Below are 16,819 nucleotides of genomic sequence, written 5' to 3' on the forward strand. Positions count from 1 at the left end.
GTAATTAAGTAATGTGGTATACAATGAACACAGGTATAAATTGTGCATTAATGCTTTTCTCAATAAATCCATTTCATTGCAGCTATCATTTTTTAAGCCTACACCAAAACGGTATAAGATTCTTTTGGAAGCCAAAGCCTTCCCTTCAGATCATGTAAGGATTCTTCAAATTATATTTATATTCTTTCTACTCTTCCTAGAGGTGCACACCATTTGCCTGCTTTGAATGTTTATTCACTAATCTCTTTCAAGTAACCTTACAATAAAAACATCTGTCAAGTGCTTTTGATTAGGCATTTTTAAAATATAGAATGTAGCTTTTTTTTTTTTCCTTCTGTTCAAGTGAAATATGTGTTAGGGGAGGAAAGGATTGAATGGGAACATTGATTTATTAGTCTTTTTAAAAACATTGAGTGAACTGCTGGTTTAAATCAAGTGCAGTTATAAATGTTTTATTAACTCTTGTTGCTGTTTTATTTTATGAAATCAAATCAATACATACCCCAGTGCTTACCCCTTCAGCTACATAGAATAAGGATATAAACTTGTATTTGTCGATAGCATGCTAGCATAATTATTGCTGCTTTATTATTGAAAAAAATATTTATTAAAGATTAAAATTTTTTTTTGTTGTTCATTAAATCTTGCTACTTTAAGAAATTTGATTGTTCCAGACAGAGACACAACTAAAAGTGTATTGCGTGTTTCAGATTTAGTGCTAGACAAATTTGATTTCTGTCTTTCTGTTATCACTGCTAACTATTCTAACCCACATCTTGTAATTTTAAGTCATTTAATCATATTAATAGCCATTACTTCACTAAAAAGGATGAAAACCCTAATATTGAGAAAAATTCAGGATCCCTGTAATTTCCTGTTCCCATTCATATCCTGTAGGCTCAGGGAAGGGAAATTTCTGATCTTCTTTCCTTTTATTAGTTACTCTTTTTAGGGTAAAGCCTTTCTTTTTAGGGTAAACCCTTTTTACACTCTATTTCAAACATAGCAAGTCCACAGTACTCACTCTGGTTATTTTGTAAGCTCCATTTTTGACTTAAGTTAGGTGACAAAACATCTTCTAAAAACCACTTGGAACACCCTAAAGTCTAGATGAAAAATGTAGTGCTTCAAGGAATGTTCAGATTCCTGTGTATAAACTATATTAAGCAGTTCTTCTCTGATGTGTTCTGTTTAGTCACTTTTAACCTTGACCTTAAAGTTAATGTAATAGTGTGCTTTTATTGTCATTTTATTATCTCTTTTTGGAGTTATTTTAATGTATTTCTGTGCATTGGACTTGATTTAATAAATCATTCTTCTTTTCCAGTATGCTGTTGAGTCACAGCTTCAACTACATGGACTTAACATTGAGAAGAGTATGCGGATTGTAAAGCCAAGAGAGGTATGAGAGAAAGATAAATAAATATTCATTATGCTTCTATTTGGGATTGATTTTTTTCTTCAGTGTCCTCAAAAGTTTATTATCTTCATTACTTTAATAGAACTTTCAAGAAAATATAAAAGACCTATACTTCTGTTACTGTTAGCTAATTTTGCTTACAATGGAGAATTAATTCAGAAGTGTATTTATTTTCATGTTTCAAGGGATAGTCATGTTACAAGCAAACTATTTTCCTTTGAATACCACTAGAGTCTCTCATTTTCTTCAGTGAGATGGAAAGGATGGCAAATTACATATATCATTTTCAGTTTCAAGCTCCATAACTTATGGATGCCTTTAAAATGATATTTGTTGAAATATCTCTTTTTACTCTAAGTATCAGATGTTGTCCTTTGTGCTTGACTCAAAGCGGGTGTAAAGAGGGATATGGTTTAGTGGAAAGGACTTGGGCTTTTCAGCCTGGCTAATACGCTCCACAGAAATCCCAGACCCATCAACTTATCGGGCAAGGGACTTTGAGATAGTTACTTTATCTCTCTGCAATACCTTCATATTTAAACAGGTAACAAAGGAAACACATAATCAGGTTTGACATATGTTTACGATCTAAAATACTGTGCACTTTACATTAATAGAGATGTATGTAAGGCTAAGTTGCACAGACTTTGACATATGAACCTTGTAGCTTGTGTAATTTGGCATCAAGAGATTTACACAGAATAAATGGTAGGTCTCACAAATGATGCTCCCAGGCTCTTAAGCCAATGTTGAACAATTATTTCTTTCAATCCAGAATACTTTGAGAAATTAAAATCTACTCCATTTAGTTCTATTTGCCAACATGCAATAGATTAATGGAATAGAAAGTTCTCATACCTGTGACAGCATATCTATTTCATACCTCATATAAAAATTGCTAATTTCTACTAAAAATGAATATAGCCACTAATTTACCAGACGTTTTAATGTTAAGAGAGACAAGTGTTGTGGAACCTCATGAGTTAATCATAATCTTGGGAGCATTCTTTAGCATTACGAGATCAGAGAAATTCAACATCAGAGAGAACCACATTCTGCCATTAAAAAATATATTTCTTATTTGCTTTATACTGAATCCTCAAATATATAGATTGTTAATATATAATACTTTTATTAATCTTCTTTTTGAAATTATGGTGGACAAATATATTAGATTCTTCCCAGAAAAAGGTTTTGGATTACCATGCTATTAATTTTACTTAGAATTTTTCTTACAATTACTGAAATCATTCTTTTTACATATAAAGTATACATCAGTTAACAATTTAGAGATTTCAGCATCGATACCATTTTTATAGATTTCAATTTTGTAAATAAGTTCCAAGCTTCTAGTAGAAATTAAAGTGTGTGCTGTATTTGTGATATATATGTGCCTAACACGGGAATAGTAATGGACAAATAGCAACAGTTACCAAAAATTAAAATAACTGAAGGAAAATTTATGAATACCTTAAGGAGTTTCCCTCAGATATTAATGGAGTTAATTATACTTTGACTTCAAAACTATGTCAGATTTAGCACAGTAGAAAATTCATAAAAACTTTATGAATGATTAAGAATGATTAGGACAAGTAGATACTTTGTATTTATTTAGCTGATTTCTTTTTGCTCAAGTTGTTTGCAAGACCAAATCTAAATTAATTAGCCATTTTCTCTAAGTAAGCAATAATTAGTCTTAGCTGGAGAGAAGTAGGGAAAACTAACCTTGATAATATTGACTTTTATTGATATTTCCCTTCATTTTTGGATCTTGATCCTTAGATCAATGTGGAGGAGAGTTTCTCCTTAAAGTAACAGAAAATATTGATTAGGTTATATTCAGATAAAAGATCTATAAGGATTTTTTATCCTGGAAAAAATACTGTGATAGGTTGATAAATGAAATAATAATTTTCAAGAAATTTTCGCCATTTAATATTTCATGGACTTCTAGTACTTTCTGATATTTTACTGGATGGGAAGGAGGAGAAAACAATTCGTAGGTATGGAGATACTGAAGATTAATTGAAAAACTGAAGAAAAAACTCAAGTGAGTAGGGTTTTGCGAAGACTTTACTTTATAAACATTTTTTTATTATTTTATTATCATTTCTTATAACAAAAACCATACAAAAATTCTGCTCTCTTGTCAGATTTTTGAAGACCATTAATCTGAAAAAAAAATTGTCTTTGATTGTTCTTAGGTGGGAAAAGTTCAAGGTGAATTTTATTTTTTTTTTATGTTTATTTGTTTTGAGAAAGAGCCTGCATACTCACAGGTGTAGGAGAGGGGTAGAGAGAGAGAGAGGGAGAGAGAGAGAGAATTTGAAGAATGCTCCACACTCAGTGCAGAGCCTATCATGGGGCTTGATCCCAGGACCATGAGATCATGACCTGAGCCAAAGTCAAGAGTCTGACGCTTAACTGATTGAGCCACCAGGTGCTCCATCAAAGTGAATTTTAGATTGGAAAATTTGAAGTGATAAATTTATTATTGTGGATTTGGTGTAATTTGTGTCTAACTTGACTTTAGGGGGAAGAAACATTGAGAACAGAGGATATCCTTGAAGTAATTGAAAAGGAAGGAGACTCAATTGCAGTGATCCTGTTCAGTGGGGTACATTTTTATACTGGACAGCTCTTTAATATACCTGCCATCACAAAAGCTGGACAAGCAAAGGTATGCACATCATTTTCTCCTTCCCACATTGCCCAAAAAAATCACTCTACTGAGAAGTATGCTAACTGCACATTGTAGTGAAATCTTTTTGTTTGCACCCATGTAAAATTATTTCAACAGTTAAAAGCAAAACAAAACAACACAGTAAGTCTTACATTAAAAAAAAAAAATCTGTAGTCTTTTGCTTGAGGCATCTCTTTTTAAACCTCTTTTTGTCACTTCTATGACCTCACTTCCTTACTACCTTCTGTTCTCCCTCTAATCAGTAAGACAGGTGAGGTTTCTGCATGCAGGTGATGTCATTTGTACTGAGTTACGCCATCACCAGGCACCAGACAGAATACTTCAGAAAATAACTGCATATGCCAAGATTGTTCGAAACACAACCCTACTACTTTGTCATGCTATAACTCATTCTAAATATAACTCAGTTCTCACTTAACCCTAGGTGCTCAAAGAAAGGGAGATGCAGAATAAAAATTAACAGTCAATTTTTACACAGTGTACTTTTAAAAAGCCACTTTGTTCTTAAGAATGTTGAGAAATTATTATCCTGCCAATAACGAGAATTTTTCCATACATATTACTAAATCACACTTAAATTGCTTACTATTTTGAAACTGCATCTTTTTATATAAGTGTTTGTAAAAAAGTGTTTTTAGTGTTTGTTTGCCTGAAAAAGGAAATCAGAGGATCAATGTTCAACAGTTACAATTTGTATTTAAAATCCTTACATAACAGTTCTATGTGATTCAGCAATGAAATTATGCATTTAAAAAGGTGACAATCGAATTTTCTTCTGAACATTAACAAGTTATGGGATTAATATATGTGTGAGGTCTAGTTAATATATTCAGTTATTGAAGCTAATGAATAGAACTAATGAAAAGAAATTTAGCACCGTTATCCGCCGTCTCTAGGAATTTCCAACCACGGCTTCCAACTGGTTTGATGGATAACTGTGAAGGTGGTGCATTACGAAAGATATAAAGATAATGTCTTCTTAATTTAGGCTTTAAATGTTAAACACCAAAATAAAGAGAGGTCAATAAAAAATTATATTTTTCAGTGCTATGCGAGTAACCAGCAGTCCCTGATCCCCTTAGTGTACATGCATGTCTCATTAACCTTCATTGAAATGAGGCAGGAAGATAGAGAAGAAAGACCACGGGCTTTGGAATCACAGTCTGAGCTTTAAACCTTAACTAGGTCATTTAATTGTTATATGATCTCAGGCAAATCACTTGACTTTTCTGAGCCTCTTTCACAAGTGTTAATTTGGGACAACAGGACCCACTTCATAAATCCAGTGTTGAGAAGGAAGAATGTAAAGTATCCACTGTATTGCACACATTCCACTGTTTAGTTAGGGAACCCTCGCACCTTCTACTGACCTCAACAAATACAAACCTATGGAAGGTGGCTCAGATATATATTTTCTTTTATTTCCCATTTAAAAGCAAAATAAATTTGTTTGCTTAGGTGCCACAGGTAATTCTCATTCTTAACTACTTTGGTTGCTAAAACCGTTCTCTTGGTATTTTTCAGGCTTTCTTTTACTTAAAAAGTATAATAAATGCCTGCCACATGAAATTCTCATTGAGCTTTCAGTCAAATGAAGGTAGGAATGAGCAGTTCCATCTAAATGTAACTGCACAGAAGTGACAGAGACTATGCGAGTGAAATGGTGACAGAGTAGACTTCAATTTATCCATTATCAAAATTATTCTAACACTCATTTATACTCTTTCTTGCTAGACAATTTCCCACATTCCCAATGGATGTTGAGAAAAGTTATTTGAAATGTACACTTACATAGCTCTCTTGGGTGGTCTATGAAGATAAAGCTGAAGACAAAGGCAGAGAGAAAATTAAAGGTGTCAGTCAAAAACGAGTTAGGAAATCCTGGGGAAAAAAATGGCATAAAAGAGTCACTGTGAGAAATGGCTAAATAAGATTTAAAAAAGAAGAAAGTTTCCAGAAATGAAGTATGGCAGGAACCAAAATGATCTTGGGATGGAACAATGAAAGTCAACAAGAATAGTTTTTATTTCAAAATCATGTGAAAGGAAAGTGGGGACAGGAATTGCACATATACCAAAATGAGCACACATCATAAATAAGTGGCTTGTTGAGTTATTCTGAACCCTTATAATCATCATCCACTTTAAGAAACTTCTAGAACATTTATGCCACTCAGAATTCTTAGTTGTGCCTTTTTCCAAAGGTCCCACCAAAGGTATCACTCCTGACTTGTAGCCATTCATATTAACTTTGTCCATCTATAAACATGTTAATATGTCCTCTTTTGTATCTGTCTTATTTGCTCACTATTATGTTTCTGAAATTCACTCGTGTTGTATGTAACAGTAATTTTGTGGAGATTTTTGGTAGCAGTAGTTTTGTTTTTCTTTTCATTTCAGTATATTGTTATAGTGTATGAAATAGATCACAATATTTTTGTTTTCCATTCTTTTTTTAAAAAACTTTTTTTTAATGTTTATTCATTTTTGAAAGACCGAGAGAGACAGAGCACAAACAGGGTTGGGATGGAGAGAGAGGCGGACACAGAATCTGAAGCAGGCTCCAGGCTCCCAGCTGTCAGCACAGAGCCCAACACAGGGCTCTAACTCACGAACTGTGAGATCATGACCTGAGCCAAAGTCGGACACAACCAACTGAGCCACCCAGGTGCCCCTGTTTTCCATTCTAATCAGGACAGATATTTGCAGTTTATTTCTACTTGAGGGCTATTGCAATAAATGCTATTCTGAACATTCTCGTATATTTTTTTAGGTAATCATTCACACCAATTTCTGTTAAGTATATATACTTAGAATTGAAAATCTTGGAAATAAGGTATACATATGTTCCATCCTAATCAATAAAACCAACTTTCCAAAGGGTTGTATCAATTTGGTATATATGCCTATCAGTAGGTATGAGAGTGTCTGCTGCTCTACATCCTCACCAATAGCCAATCTGATTAGTTTGCAATGGTAATGCATTGTAGTGTTAATTTGCACTTCCCTGACTATTGATGAGGTTGGGATTTTCAAATGTGTTTTTGCATGAGTACTGTCTTTTATGAAATACTTGTTCAAGTGTCTTGCCCAATTTTATATTTGGTTATGTCTTTTTTATTTGGTTGTAGGTGGTATAGAAATTGATTTTGAAGCATAGAAAAAATATAAGATTTCTAGTGATCATCTAAAAATTAAAAATAATTAATGAATCAAAAGAACAGTTGATACTATAGTTTTGATTCATGTAACAAATTTCAGATGCTGAGGCTTTTCTTAAATGAGAAGGCCTGAGGTGGTGACAAGTGGGGCAGGCCAAGGAAAATTAAACATAACATCAGGTTAGAGAATCACATTATAAGGGAAGGTCAGCATACAAAAATAGATCTTAATTTGAAGATACATTTTTATTTTTTCTTTGAAGCCATCTACTTTATTTCATATTATTGGCCAACCCGCTATTTTGGAGCTCTGTCTTACGTCTCTATTTCTAAATTTTCATATTCTATTACTTGTTTCTACTAATCATTTCTTCTTTTCTACACCCACTGAACGTAATTGTTCCCCATTGTCCTTTGAATTACTATCCCTAGAGATTTTAACCACTGCCGAGGTTCCACTCTCACTGCCAAGTGAAACTACAGGGTACTCCCACACTCAAAAATGTTTATTTATGCTCATCTGTGTCTTAAACCTGGAAATCCTACATGCACTTTGAAGTCAGCATGCTCTAGTTTGTATCCCCCTAAAATGTTCCTACTATTTCATGCCACCACCCTTCTGGACCTTTACAGGCAACTCTAATATGCTCTTCTTCTGTGCCTTTTCAACCAATCACTTCTTAATTACATCCTCTCAGGTTTGGTCTTTTCTTTTTTTTTCCAGTTTTTTTTTTTTTTTTAATGTTTATTTATTTCTGAGACAGAGAGAGACAGAGCATGAGTGGGGGAGGTGCAGAGAGAGAGGGAGACACAGAATCAGAAGCAGGCTCCAGGCTCTGAGCTGTCAGCACAGAGCCCAACACGGGGCTTGAACTCACACACTGTGAGATCATGACCTGAGCCGAAGTCGGTCGCTCAACCGACAGCCACCCAGATGCCCCTGGTCTTTTCTTTAATATTCCTAAATCAATTATGAAGTTTTTATACTTTAAGAAACAAAATCCCTGTGGGAAATTAGCCAAAAATTAGGAACTTCTTTTTCCCATGATTAAAGATTTGAATTAGAAGCCTTCTGGGATGCAGTAAGCAGTTGAGTAACGTCTAAATGGCATCTCCAGGGCTCTCTTGTTTTTCTTCTTGGGCTTCTCACATCACGGTCACAAGACAGTTGTCCCAAATCCAGATATCACAATTCTATTTAAGGCAGAGAGAAGGAAGGAAGGAGAAGTAGCAATGCAGCTTAATCTATCCCTTTCATCCAAAGTGCAAAATTATTCCCAGAAAAAGCTAGCAGATTTCTGCTTATGATTCATTGCCTTCTGAAGTGGTAGCTTCAAAAGAGCATGAGTAAAGAAATTTTTAACCTTTATGGTCTTATAGTAGAAAGAAGTTAAGGAAAAGGGATTGGGAAAGAGTTTGAGTTACCAACCCACAGTATTTCCCATTTTCACCCTCATGGGGCATTTTTTTTTTTAAACTTATTTACTCTTTCCTCTTCCATCCCTTCCTAATTTTTCATTTTTTGCTTCCTTTCTTTTATTTCTTTCTTACTTTATTTTCTACCTCATTTCACAAAGCATTTGAAAATGATTCACAGGAAACTGATTAGGCAACATAATGAAATATAAAGAGAGAGAATAAAGGGAGAATCTCTGGATCATCTGGAGAAATGAATGGACTCCCCATAAATTGTAATTTCTTAATTTGGATTAGGATAAAAAAAAGGTAACAAATAGAGGTTATTTTCAATGGAAATTCTTGGTATATTAGGTAGACTGGGTCTTGATAACAAATAAATAAACATAAATGCTTTCACTGTGATAGATGTCCTTTTATTGTCATTCAGCGGCCAGGAATTCACTTTCTCTCATGAAGTGATCCAGGTTTCCAATGACTCAAGTTTGTGTCTGAAGTGGTAGCTTGAAAAGAGCATGAGTAAAGAAATTTTTAACTTTTATGGTCTTATAGTAGAGACTTGTATACCCTGGAGCCTCCGTCTGGATTCAGCCAAATGAATGGTATAAAAGGATGTGAATGGAGCATACGAACTTCTTAAAAGCACTAACCATGACAAAATTTATTTCCACTTATATTACATTGGCTAGCACATGGACATTTCTGGGAAATGAGCTATATTTGTGCACTCAAGAATAAGAGCTATTAGTTTTGCCACACCTGGAACTCGGGTGTTTTGTCTTGCTGATGGAGTAGGATACTTATTCTGAGGTGCAGGGTAGCATTTGCATTAATAAAAAGTTTAGATAGTGGGGACAGAGTCAGACCTGGTCTTGCGTTTATGTCTCTCCCTTACTTTCTATCATAGTTTGGCTGTCTAAATGAACTTATCAATGTCACTTCACTTCTCCATTAATAACTGGGGAAGGTAAGAATGCCCGTTTCCCAAGAGAATTAAACAAATTACTATTCTCACAACACTTAGTATTTAGTGCTTAGTAAGTACTCAAGTAAATGTTAGCAATTACCAATATATGAGAAAAGTCATATTGGAATATCCAATCTACCAGAAAAAGAAATAATGGATCCTTAGACAGAAAGTGAAATATTCAGAATTTTAAACTAAAGACTCTCACTGGACACTTCCATACTGGAATACAAAACAGTAATCTAAACAACATGGCTAAGACTCAAGAGATTAGATTGAAATTTTATAAGGTTAGGTAATGAATAATAGAAATTGTAATAATTGTATCCCTAAAAAAACTCAATGCTAACTGGTTATACTCCACCTTCTCTCTTCCATGCCATATAAAATGGCCTACAACATACTGGAACTCATGGTGCTGGGCAGACAGTGGGTGCCAATAAATATTTGTTCAATCAATGAATGATTGATCCCCTTATTTATCACATTTTTACACTATATTTCACTATACTTCTATGCATTCTAGCATGTTAGTTTTCTTTTAGCCTACTGAAAATTGAAATGCAAATGATGGCTAAAAAAAACTAAATCTTGCAAACCTGCACTTTAATTTATTAGCTTCTACCTTGTCCTGTGTCACTTTCCACTGAGGATGAGTACAAACATCTCTTAGACCTAATCATAAGCTGCTTAAATTATTAATAAATAATAATCACTAGTAGAGCCCAAACAATTTGAATAAAAAGGAATTAATTTTGGATCTAGAATAATGTAAGACATAAGCTGGAATATAAGTGAAAACACCATTCCTAAGAAGAAAGACATAGTTTAGCTTTAACATCACTTAGTAAAATCTGAAACATCTAAACAACACACATATAAATGATCACCTCTTCAAACTATCCATTTATCTTTAAGGAAGGGCTAAATTCTTTTTTTTTTTTAATTTTTTTTTAACGTTTATTTATTTTTGAGACAGAGAGAGACAGAGCATGAACGGGGGAGGGTCAGAGAGAGAGGGAGACACAGAATCTGAAACAGGCTCCAGGCTCTGAGCGGTCAGCACAGAGCCCGACGTGGGGCTTGAACTCATGGACTGCGAGATCATGACCTGAGCCGAAGTCGGCCGCCCAACCGACTGAGCCACCCAGGCGCCCCAGGAAGGGCTAAATTCTTATTAAAAACAATTATCAGGAGACAAATGATTGACCAAGCCTCAAAATTCTACAGAAAGCTTGGCTGAGATGCTTCTATTATTAGAGATCGGGCATCAACTCTGTAAAGGACAATTATGATAGAATAATATCAACAATACTTGCATGGGATTTGAGCAATGGATCAGCTAGGAAAAATTAGTACAAAATATGTTTGTATATATAACTATAATATAAATTGGCATGTTGTATGAATTTTTATGCATAAAAATTAACCTTTTCCAAAACAGTTTAATATTAGAATGTTAAATATTAATTAATCTTTACTAGAAATGGTAATGAATACACCTATTCTATTAAAGTCACTGTGAGCTCACCTAATATGATCTTCTCATTAGTGCATAAGGAGAATCATGTCTCTATACTCTCTACAGTAGAATGACATGCATTTGGTTCTTGTATTCATTCTTTTTATCAGTAAATATTTAAGTAGTAACTTATAGTAATGGAGGTCCAAATAGAAACACCTAATTTAGTCTGGAGTGTCAAAGTGATGACCTTCTGGGAGAAGATGAGACCCGAGACAATTCTAGAATTATGGGTAGGAATTAACCAGGTAAAATCCCCTCCAGGTACCTAGTTTTGTGGCAGGGCCATTCCAGACAACTAAAAAAAAAAAAAAAAGAAAAAAAAAAGAAAAAAGAAAAAAAATTGATTGGATTGCCAGAAAGCAAATACTTTAGTATAATTTGATTGTACAAAAGATTGGACAGTTAGAAAGGGTATGATAAGAAAGGAATCTATAAGACAGACAAAGGTAAAGAAGGGCTTATTGAGCTTTATTATACATCTTGAGCTTCTCCCTGAAGACCCACAGAGAGCCACTGAAAGCTTCTAGACAGTAAAGAAACTAGAATTTGTTTTAATTTTAAAAAGAAATTTCCTGCCTACAGGAATCAGTAGGAATGCGATAAGCATGGACAGAAGTTAAGAGGCAATTGCAGTTGCTTATACAAGAATTTGAAAAATCTCTATCATGATACAGTTCAACACGGGGGTACCAGATACCAGACTTATTTCGTGCTACATGAAATATTTTTCAGATCTCTCATAGAAATCATTTTTATTTAACTTTATTCTCTCAGTCATGTTAAAAACAGGTTTTATATAAATATCAGAAATCAAGCATCTGTACTGAGCTCCTGCTGTTTCACCCAGATTTGGTTCTATTCACAGAATCCAAGGATAAAAGAAAGACGATAGTGTAGATATACACATAGAAATAGAGAAAAGGGGAAAAAGGCCAGAGATGAGATGAAATGTCCCATTAACTAAACATCCATTACTTTGGGAATAATGAAGGATTATTCTACTCAGAAATACATAGTGAACTGTATCTGTAGTCTTAAATTCATCCAGGTTGGATCCTGCAAACAATAAGTCAAAATATATTGATGAGGATCAGGACCCAAGAATCTAAAAATTTTGAGTTCTTTCTAAGAAGTTTTCATCAGAGGTTTTAAGTTTTTCATTAGATGGATTGTGTGAGAAAGACAGATTAATTCTCAAAAAAAAGGGAGTATTTTGGGTTCAAGACATTATTTTAGAATTACAGATCTGAGAAAAAGCAAGCCTCCTCATTGCCAATCAGGATTGTTGCCTCTGTGGCCACTCCCATCAAAGCCATGGTAGATAACTATTTCTCTGGATCTAGCTTTATTCAAACATTTTGCTCCCCCCCCCCCAACTCCAGATGAGATATTACACTTAGGGTTTTGTTTTTTATTTTTTGTAGATGATATGCATTTTATAAAATACTTCAGTTGTCTAAAACCTAGGCTATTTTCTCCAATATCCCATTGTTCATACCACTTGATTAATCAAAGGAAGAGTAATGTAAGTCTTTGTTAAACTGGAAAATGGAAGTGTTTCAACATGAAATATATACACTAGTTCTAATTTATTCACTGACCACTGTAAGAATGGAAAGGCAATTTTGTGCCTCACAGCAAGGAAAGTGCAATTTCAAAATACCTCTAAGCAGAAAAAGAAAAAAAAGTCCCCAACAAAATATGAGAGATTTCCCTTAATGTCCTCTTCACTGTTCCCTCCTTTAATCACTTAAATTATTTATGCAAACAAGATTAAAAATATCTAGCCTCAGGGCCCCTGGGTGGCTCAGTCGGTTGAGTGTCGGACTTCGGCTCAGGTCATGATCTCACAGTTTGTGGGTTTGAACCCTGAGTCCGGCCCTGTGCTGGCAGCTCAGAGCCTGGAGCCTGCTTTGGATTATGTGTCTCCCTCTTTCTCTGCCCCACTCCTGCTCACACTCTGTCTCTGTCTCTCTCAAGAGTAAATAAACATTAAAAAATAAAATAAAATAAAAAAAAGAATATCAAACCTCAGTTGAGTGAAGACAAAATATTCATTTTCTTAGCAAATAATCTATCTTAAGTAAGGTGGTGAACAAAGAATATTACTATCATATTGTCCGTAAAAATAAGCTTCAAGGGAAGAAATTAAGGATGATATCTTCAAGAATTATCCTATTGACTCCTCTGAAATATTATCAAGTTCAGTATGTAAGTAAATTTACATATATAAGTAAATCTAGTTGAGAAATTTGCCATGTAAATTGACATAGCAATCACTGGAAAATACCTTATGAAAAATCGTATTTTCATTTCACATCGAAATGGGGCTCTAATATAGGTATTATTACCTTGTGATGGATAAATTAAAGAGTTGCTTCAAATCCACTTTGTAACAGGATGGGTAGATAAAGAGAAAAGTAAATGTTAAAAGTCACCATGCCTTTGAAAAGACAACTGCCAGTGTTTGGGAATGCTGTGATTAGATCCATGTGTCTGATAGATCTGTATATCTATTAGATGCCCTGCCTCATGTTTGTCCCACATGATGACCACCACACTTCTGCCATTTGTGGAAAAAAATCCAAATCACTTGAGCCTTTTATGATTTTGCATATACCTAAATTATCAATATCACATTTGCCTCTGTTCTCCTTCATGTAACTTTTTTCAGCTAAACCAAATGTTTCATAGGTTTCTTGCCCAGTTGTCATACTTTCTGTTTCCATGCCTTTATTCTTAGCTTTTCCTCCTGTTAGAATTCCCACATGTGAATTCTGTTCTTCCAGCTTAACCACTACTTGCTTTACAGGTTACAACCTGTCCTAAAGATTTGTGTTGTTTAGCCTTTATACATGCATTCATGGTATATCTATTTTTTCAATGTTTATTTATTTTTGAGAGAGAGAGAGACAGACTGTGAGTAGGGAAGGGGCAGAGAGAGAGGGAGACACAGAATCCGAAGCAAGCTCCAACTTCTGAGCTGTCAGCACAGAGCCCTATGTGGGTCTTGAACCCATGAACCGTGAAGTCATGACCTGGGCTGAAGTCAGACACTTACCTGACTGAGCCACCCAGGTGCCCCACAAACATGGTATATTTAAAAAAAAAATCATCACATGTTAACAATAAAAAGTCAAGAGGTTTTATATAAAAATTCCTAGTTTCAAATATCTCCTGAGAAATAAGAAGGTTGGCAATACTGGATCATCATTTGTGTAGAATAAGTGGCAAGGCTGGGTAATAGCTCTGCCCATTAAATGGGATTTGAGCTCTTCAGCACAACTCTTATCTGTAGCTATTGACCCTGGCACTGAAGCCGTGACAGCTGGCATATGTATTTATGCTTATATTACAAGAAAGGGTAAAGTGAAATATTTCTTATAGGCCCAACTCATATACTTCTTGACTACCTCCTATAGAAAAATGAGTGTGGAATCCTTTACCTCCATCATCAAAATTTTCTTGCTTCCCTGTGTCAGGCTAAATCTGTCTTTATATTGTATTTTCATAGCATGATGGAAAATGTATTATTGACCACCTTTTGCACTATCTTGTAATTATTTCTATGCTTATCTTAAGTCTCAAATTTAGGAAGCTTATGTCAGCAGTGTTCAATGACTGATTGAAAGTGGACCCTATAAACTTCACAGACACATGCTAGTGCTTTGCACATAATCTCTTATCTTTCTTTAAATACATACCTGTTTGGCCAGTGGATGAATAAGTGTGTACACATCAGCAAGGATGGATCAAGCTAATTTTATGGATCACATGCTGTTTAAAGCACAACTGTGCCCCCATTTAAGTAGAATCAGAAAATTTGGAAGAATTATTTATAATGGGTAACTATTCTAAAAATCAAAACATGTTTTGTAAATTTTGAGCTCTTTTTCAAATTCCATTTCTATTCTTTGACACACTTAGGACATGCAGACTGCTCCATTAACTCATTAAATATTAAATGAACTAAATTAAGCTTGAAAAATTACCTTGAGCTATTTTTCTCATCTTGGGTATCTGAAATAAATCAAACAAACTATTTTGTGTGAGGTCCTTGCCAGCTGGAGAAAGACTCTAAAAGAGAACACTGCCACTCAATTTGTTTTATTTTTTTCCCTTCAGTTTTATACTTACTTCCAACAATATATAGAGACAACAATCACTGCTTTTTTTCTGGTAAAAGAAATAGCAGAAATTTACTCTTGAAAGCACACTCTTTGTTAGAGTAAGACATTTTTACCTGCAAATTACACAACACTTAGGAGTCTCAAGATTTTTTTTTTTTGCCTTTTCTGTCTCCTAAATCCCTTTTTCTCTCCATAAGCTGTTGGCTCTGTCTCATACCTTCTTAACTGACACATTTCTTTTAAATTTTAGTAGCAAATTGACTCCATGCTCCCCACCTCTGACTACTCATCTATGGATTTGTCAGTGTCATCAATATGTACTTTAAGCAAGTCCAACTAAAAGGATTAATTTAAGTTTCTACAATAGCAATTTATACAAATGTGAATAATAGGCACTGTTGAGGAGGAAAATTTTCCTCTACCCTCAAAGATTGTTCTGGCTGGTCTAACAAGTTGACATGAGACAGGTTAGCAGGAGAAAATAAAATTTGATTTTGTACATATGAGAACCCTATATACATAAGTGATTCAAAGATAGAAAAGTAAACCGAGGTATATATCCCATCCACAGCTAAGGAATTGGATAGAGGCCTGGAGTTCAATGGGGAGGTGGGCAATTCACCCGGCAACAGGAAGAACAGATGTTTGGTATTTAAATGTCTGAACTGCCACAGAGTTGGGCCATTCAGATAAAATTTATCTCTGTTAATAACTCTTATTCTGAGAAAAACTAATTTAGATTCTCTTAGGTAGTAACTAGGGTAAATATTTCTCTTAAGTTTGCAGAGTCTTGATTGCCTTCAGCTCAAAATATTCCACATGCCAAAGTGGCACATTTTGGGAACACTTGCTCTAAACTCTTTCATAGTAGAATAAATGAAAAGAAATTGGAGAACATAATAAACTCAGGCTGGATGAAAGACTTTCAGAATAAAAATTGACTCTGAAATGAGATACTAACAGAGATGATAGAGGCACCTTTTACAGAGATCTTTATTGAGTATTATAATTATTATTATTATTTAGCATCTGTGTATGCTTTTGAATCATAGGACTTGAATCCATTTTGGATAATTAAGTGCTTCAAGACTATGGCAGACGGGCACTTGAGCGGCTTAGTTGGTTAAGCATCCAACTCTTGATTTAGGCTCAGGTCATGATCTCACAGCTCATGAGTTTGAGTCCCATGTCAAGCTCTGCGCTGACACTGTGGAACCTGCCTGCAGTTCTCTCTGTCTCTTTCTGTCTCTTTCTGTCTCTCTCAAAATAAATAAATAAACTTAAAAAAAATAAAAGACTATGGCAAGAAGACTTACTAGCTTTCATCTTCTTCCCCTTCATTCCTACCTTCCTCCAATACTATCCAATTACTCCCTAATTATGAACTTCTTTGGAGAATCCCAAGATCAGAGATAACTGGTTAACCTATTACTGTTAATCCACCATTTGTTTTTACCATCTATATAGAGTTGAACAACATGCACGCGCACGCGAGCA

General features: G+C 34.5%; 1 protein-coding gene across 1 annotated transcript in view; it reads left to right on the forward strand.

Annotated features, from left to right (window-relative positions):
• Positions 1-16,819, forward strand: part of KYNU (kynureninase) — a 111,532-nt gene that overhangs the window by 41,298 nt on the left and 53,415 nt on the right. Inside the window, exons 6-8 of the mRNA XM_007086408.3 lie at positions 83-154; positions 1,328-1,402; positions 3,954-4,100. Coding sequence (XP_007086470.1) covers positions 83-154; positions 1,328-1,402; positions 3,954-4,100 — 294 coding nt within the window. The remainder of the gene's footprint in view (positions 1-82; positions 155-1,327; positions 1,403-3,953; positions 4,101-16,819) is intronic.

The sequence above is a fragment of the Panthera tigris genome, chromosome C1 (genome assembly GCF_018350195.1).
Source record: "Panthera tigris isolate Pti1 chromosome C1, P.tigris_Pti1_mat1.1, whole genome shotgun sequence".
Lineage (NCBI taxonomy): Eukaryota > Metazoa > Chordata > Mammalia > Carnivora > Felidae > Panthera > Panthera tigris.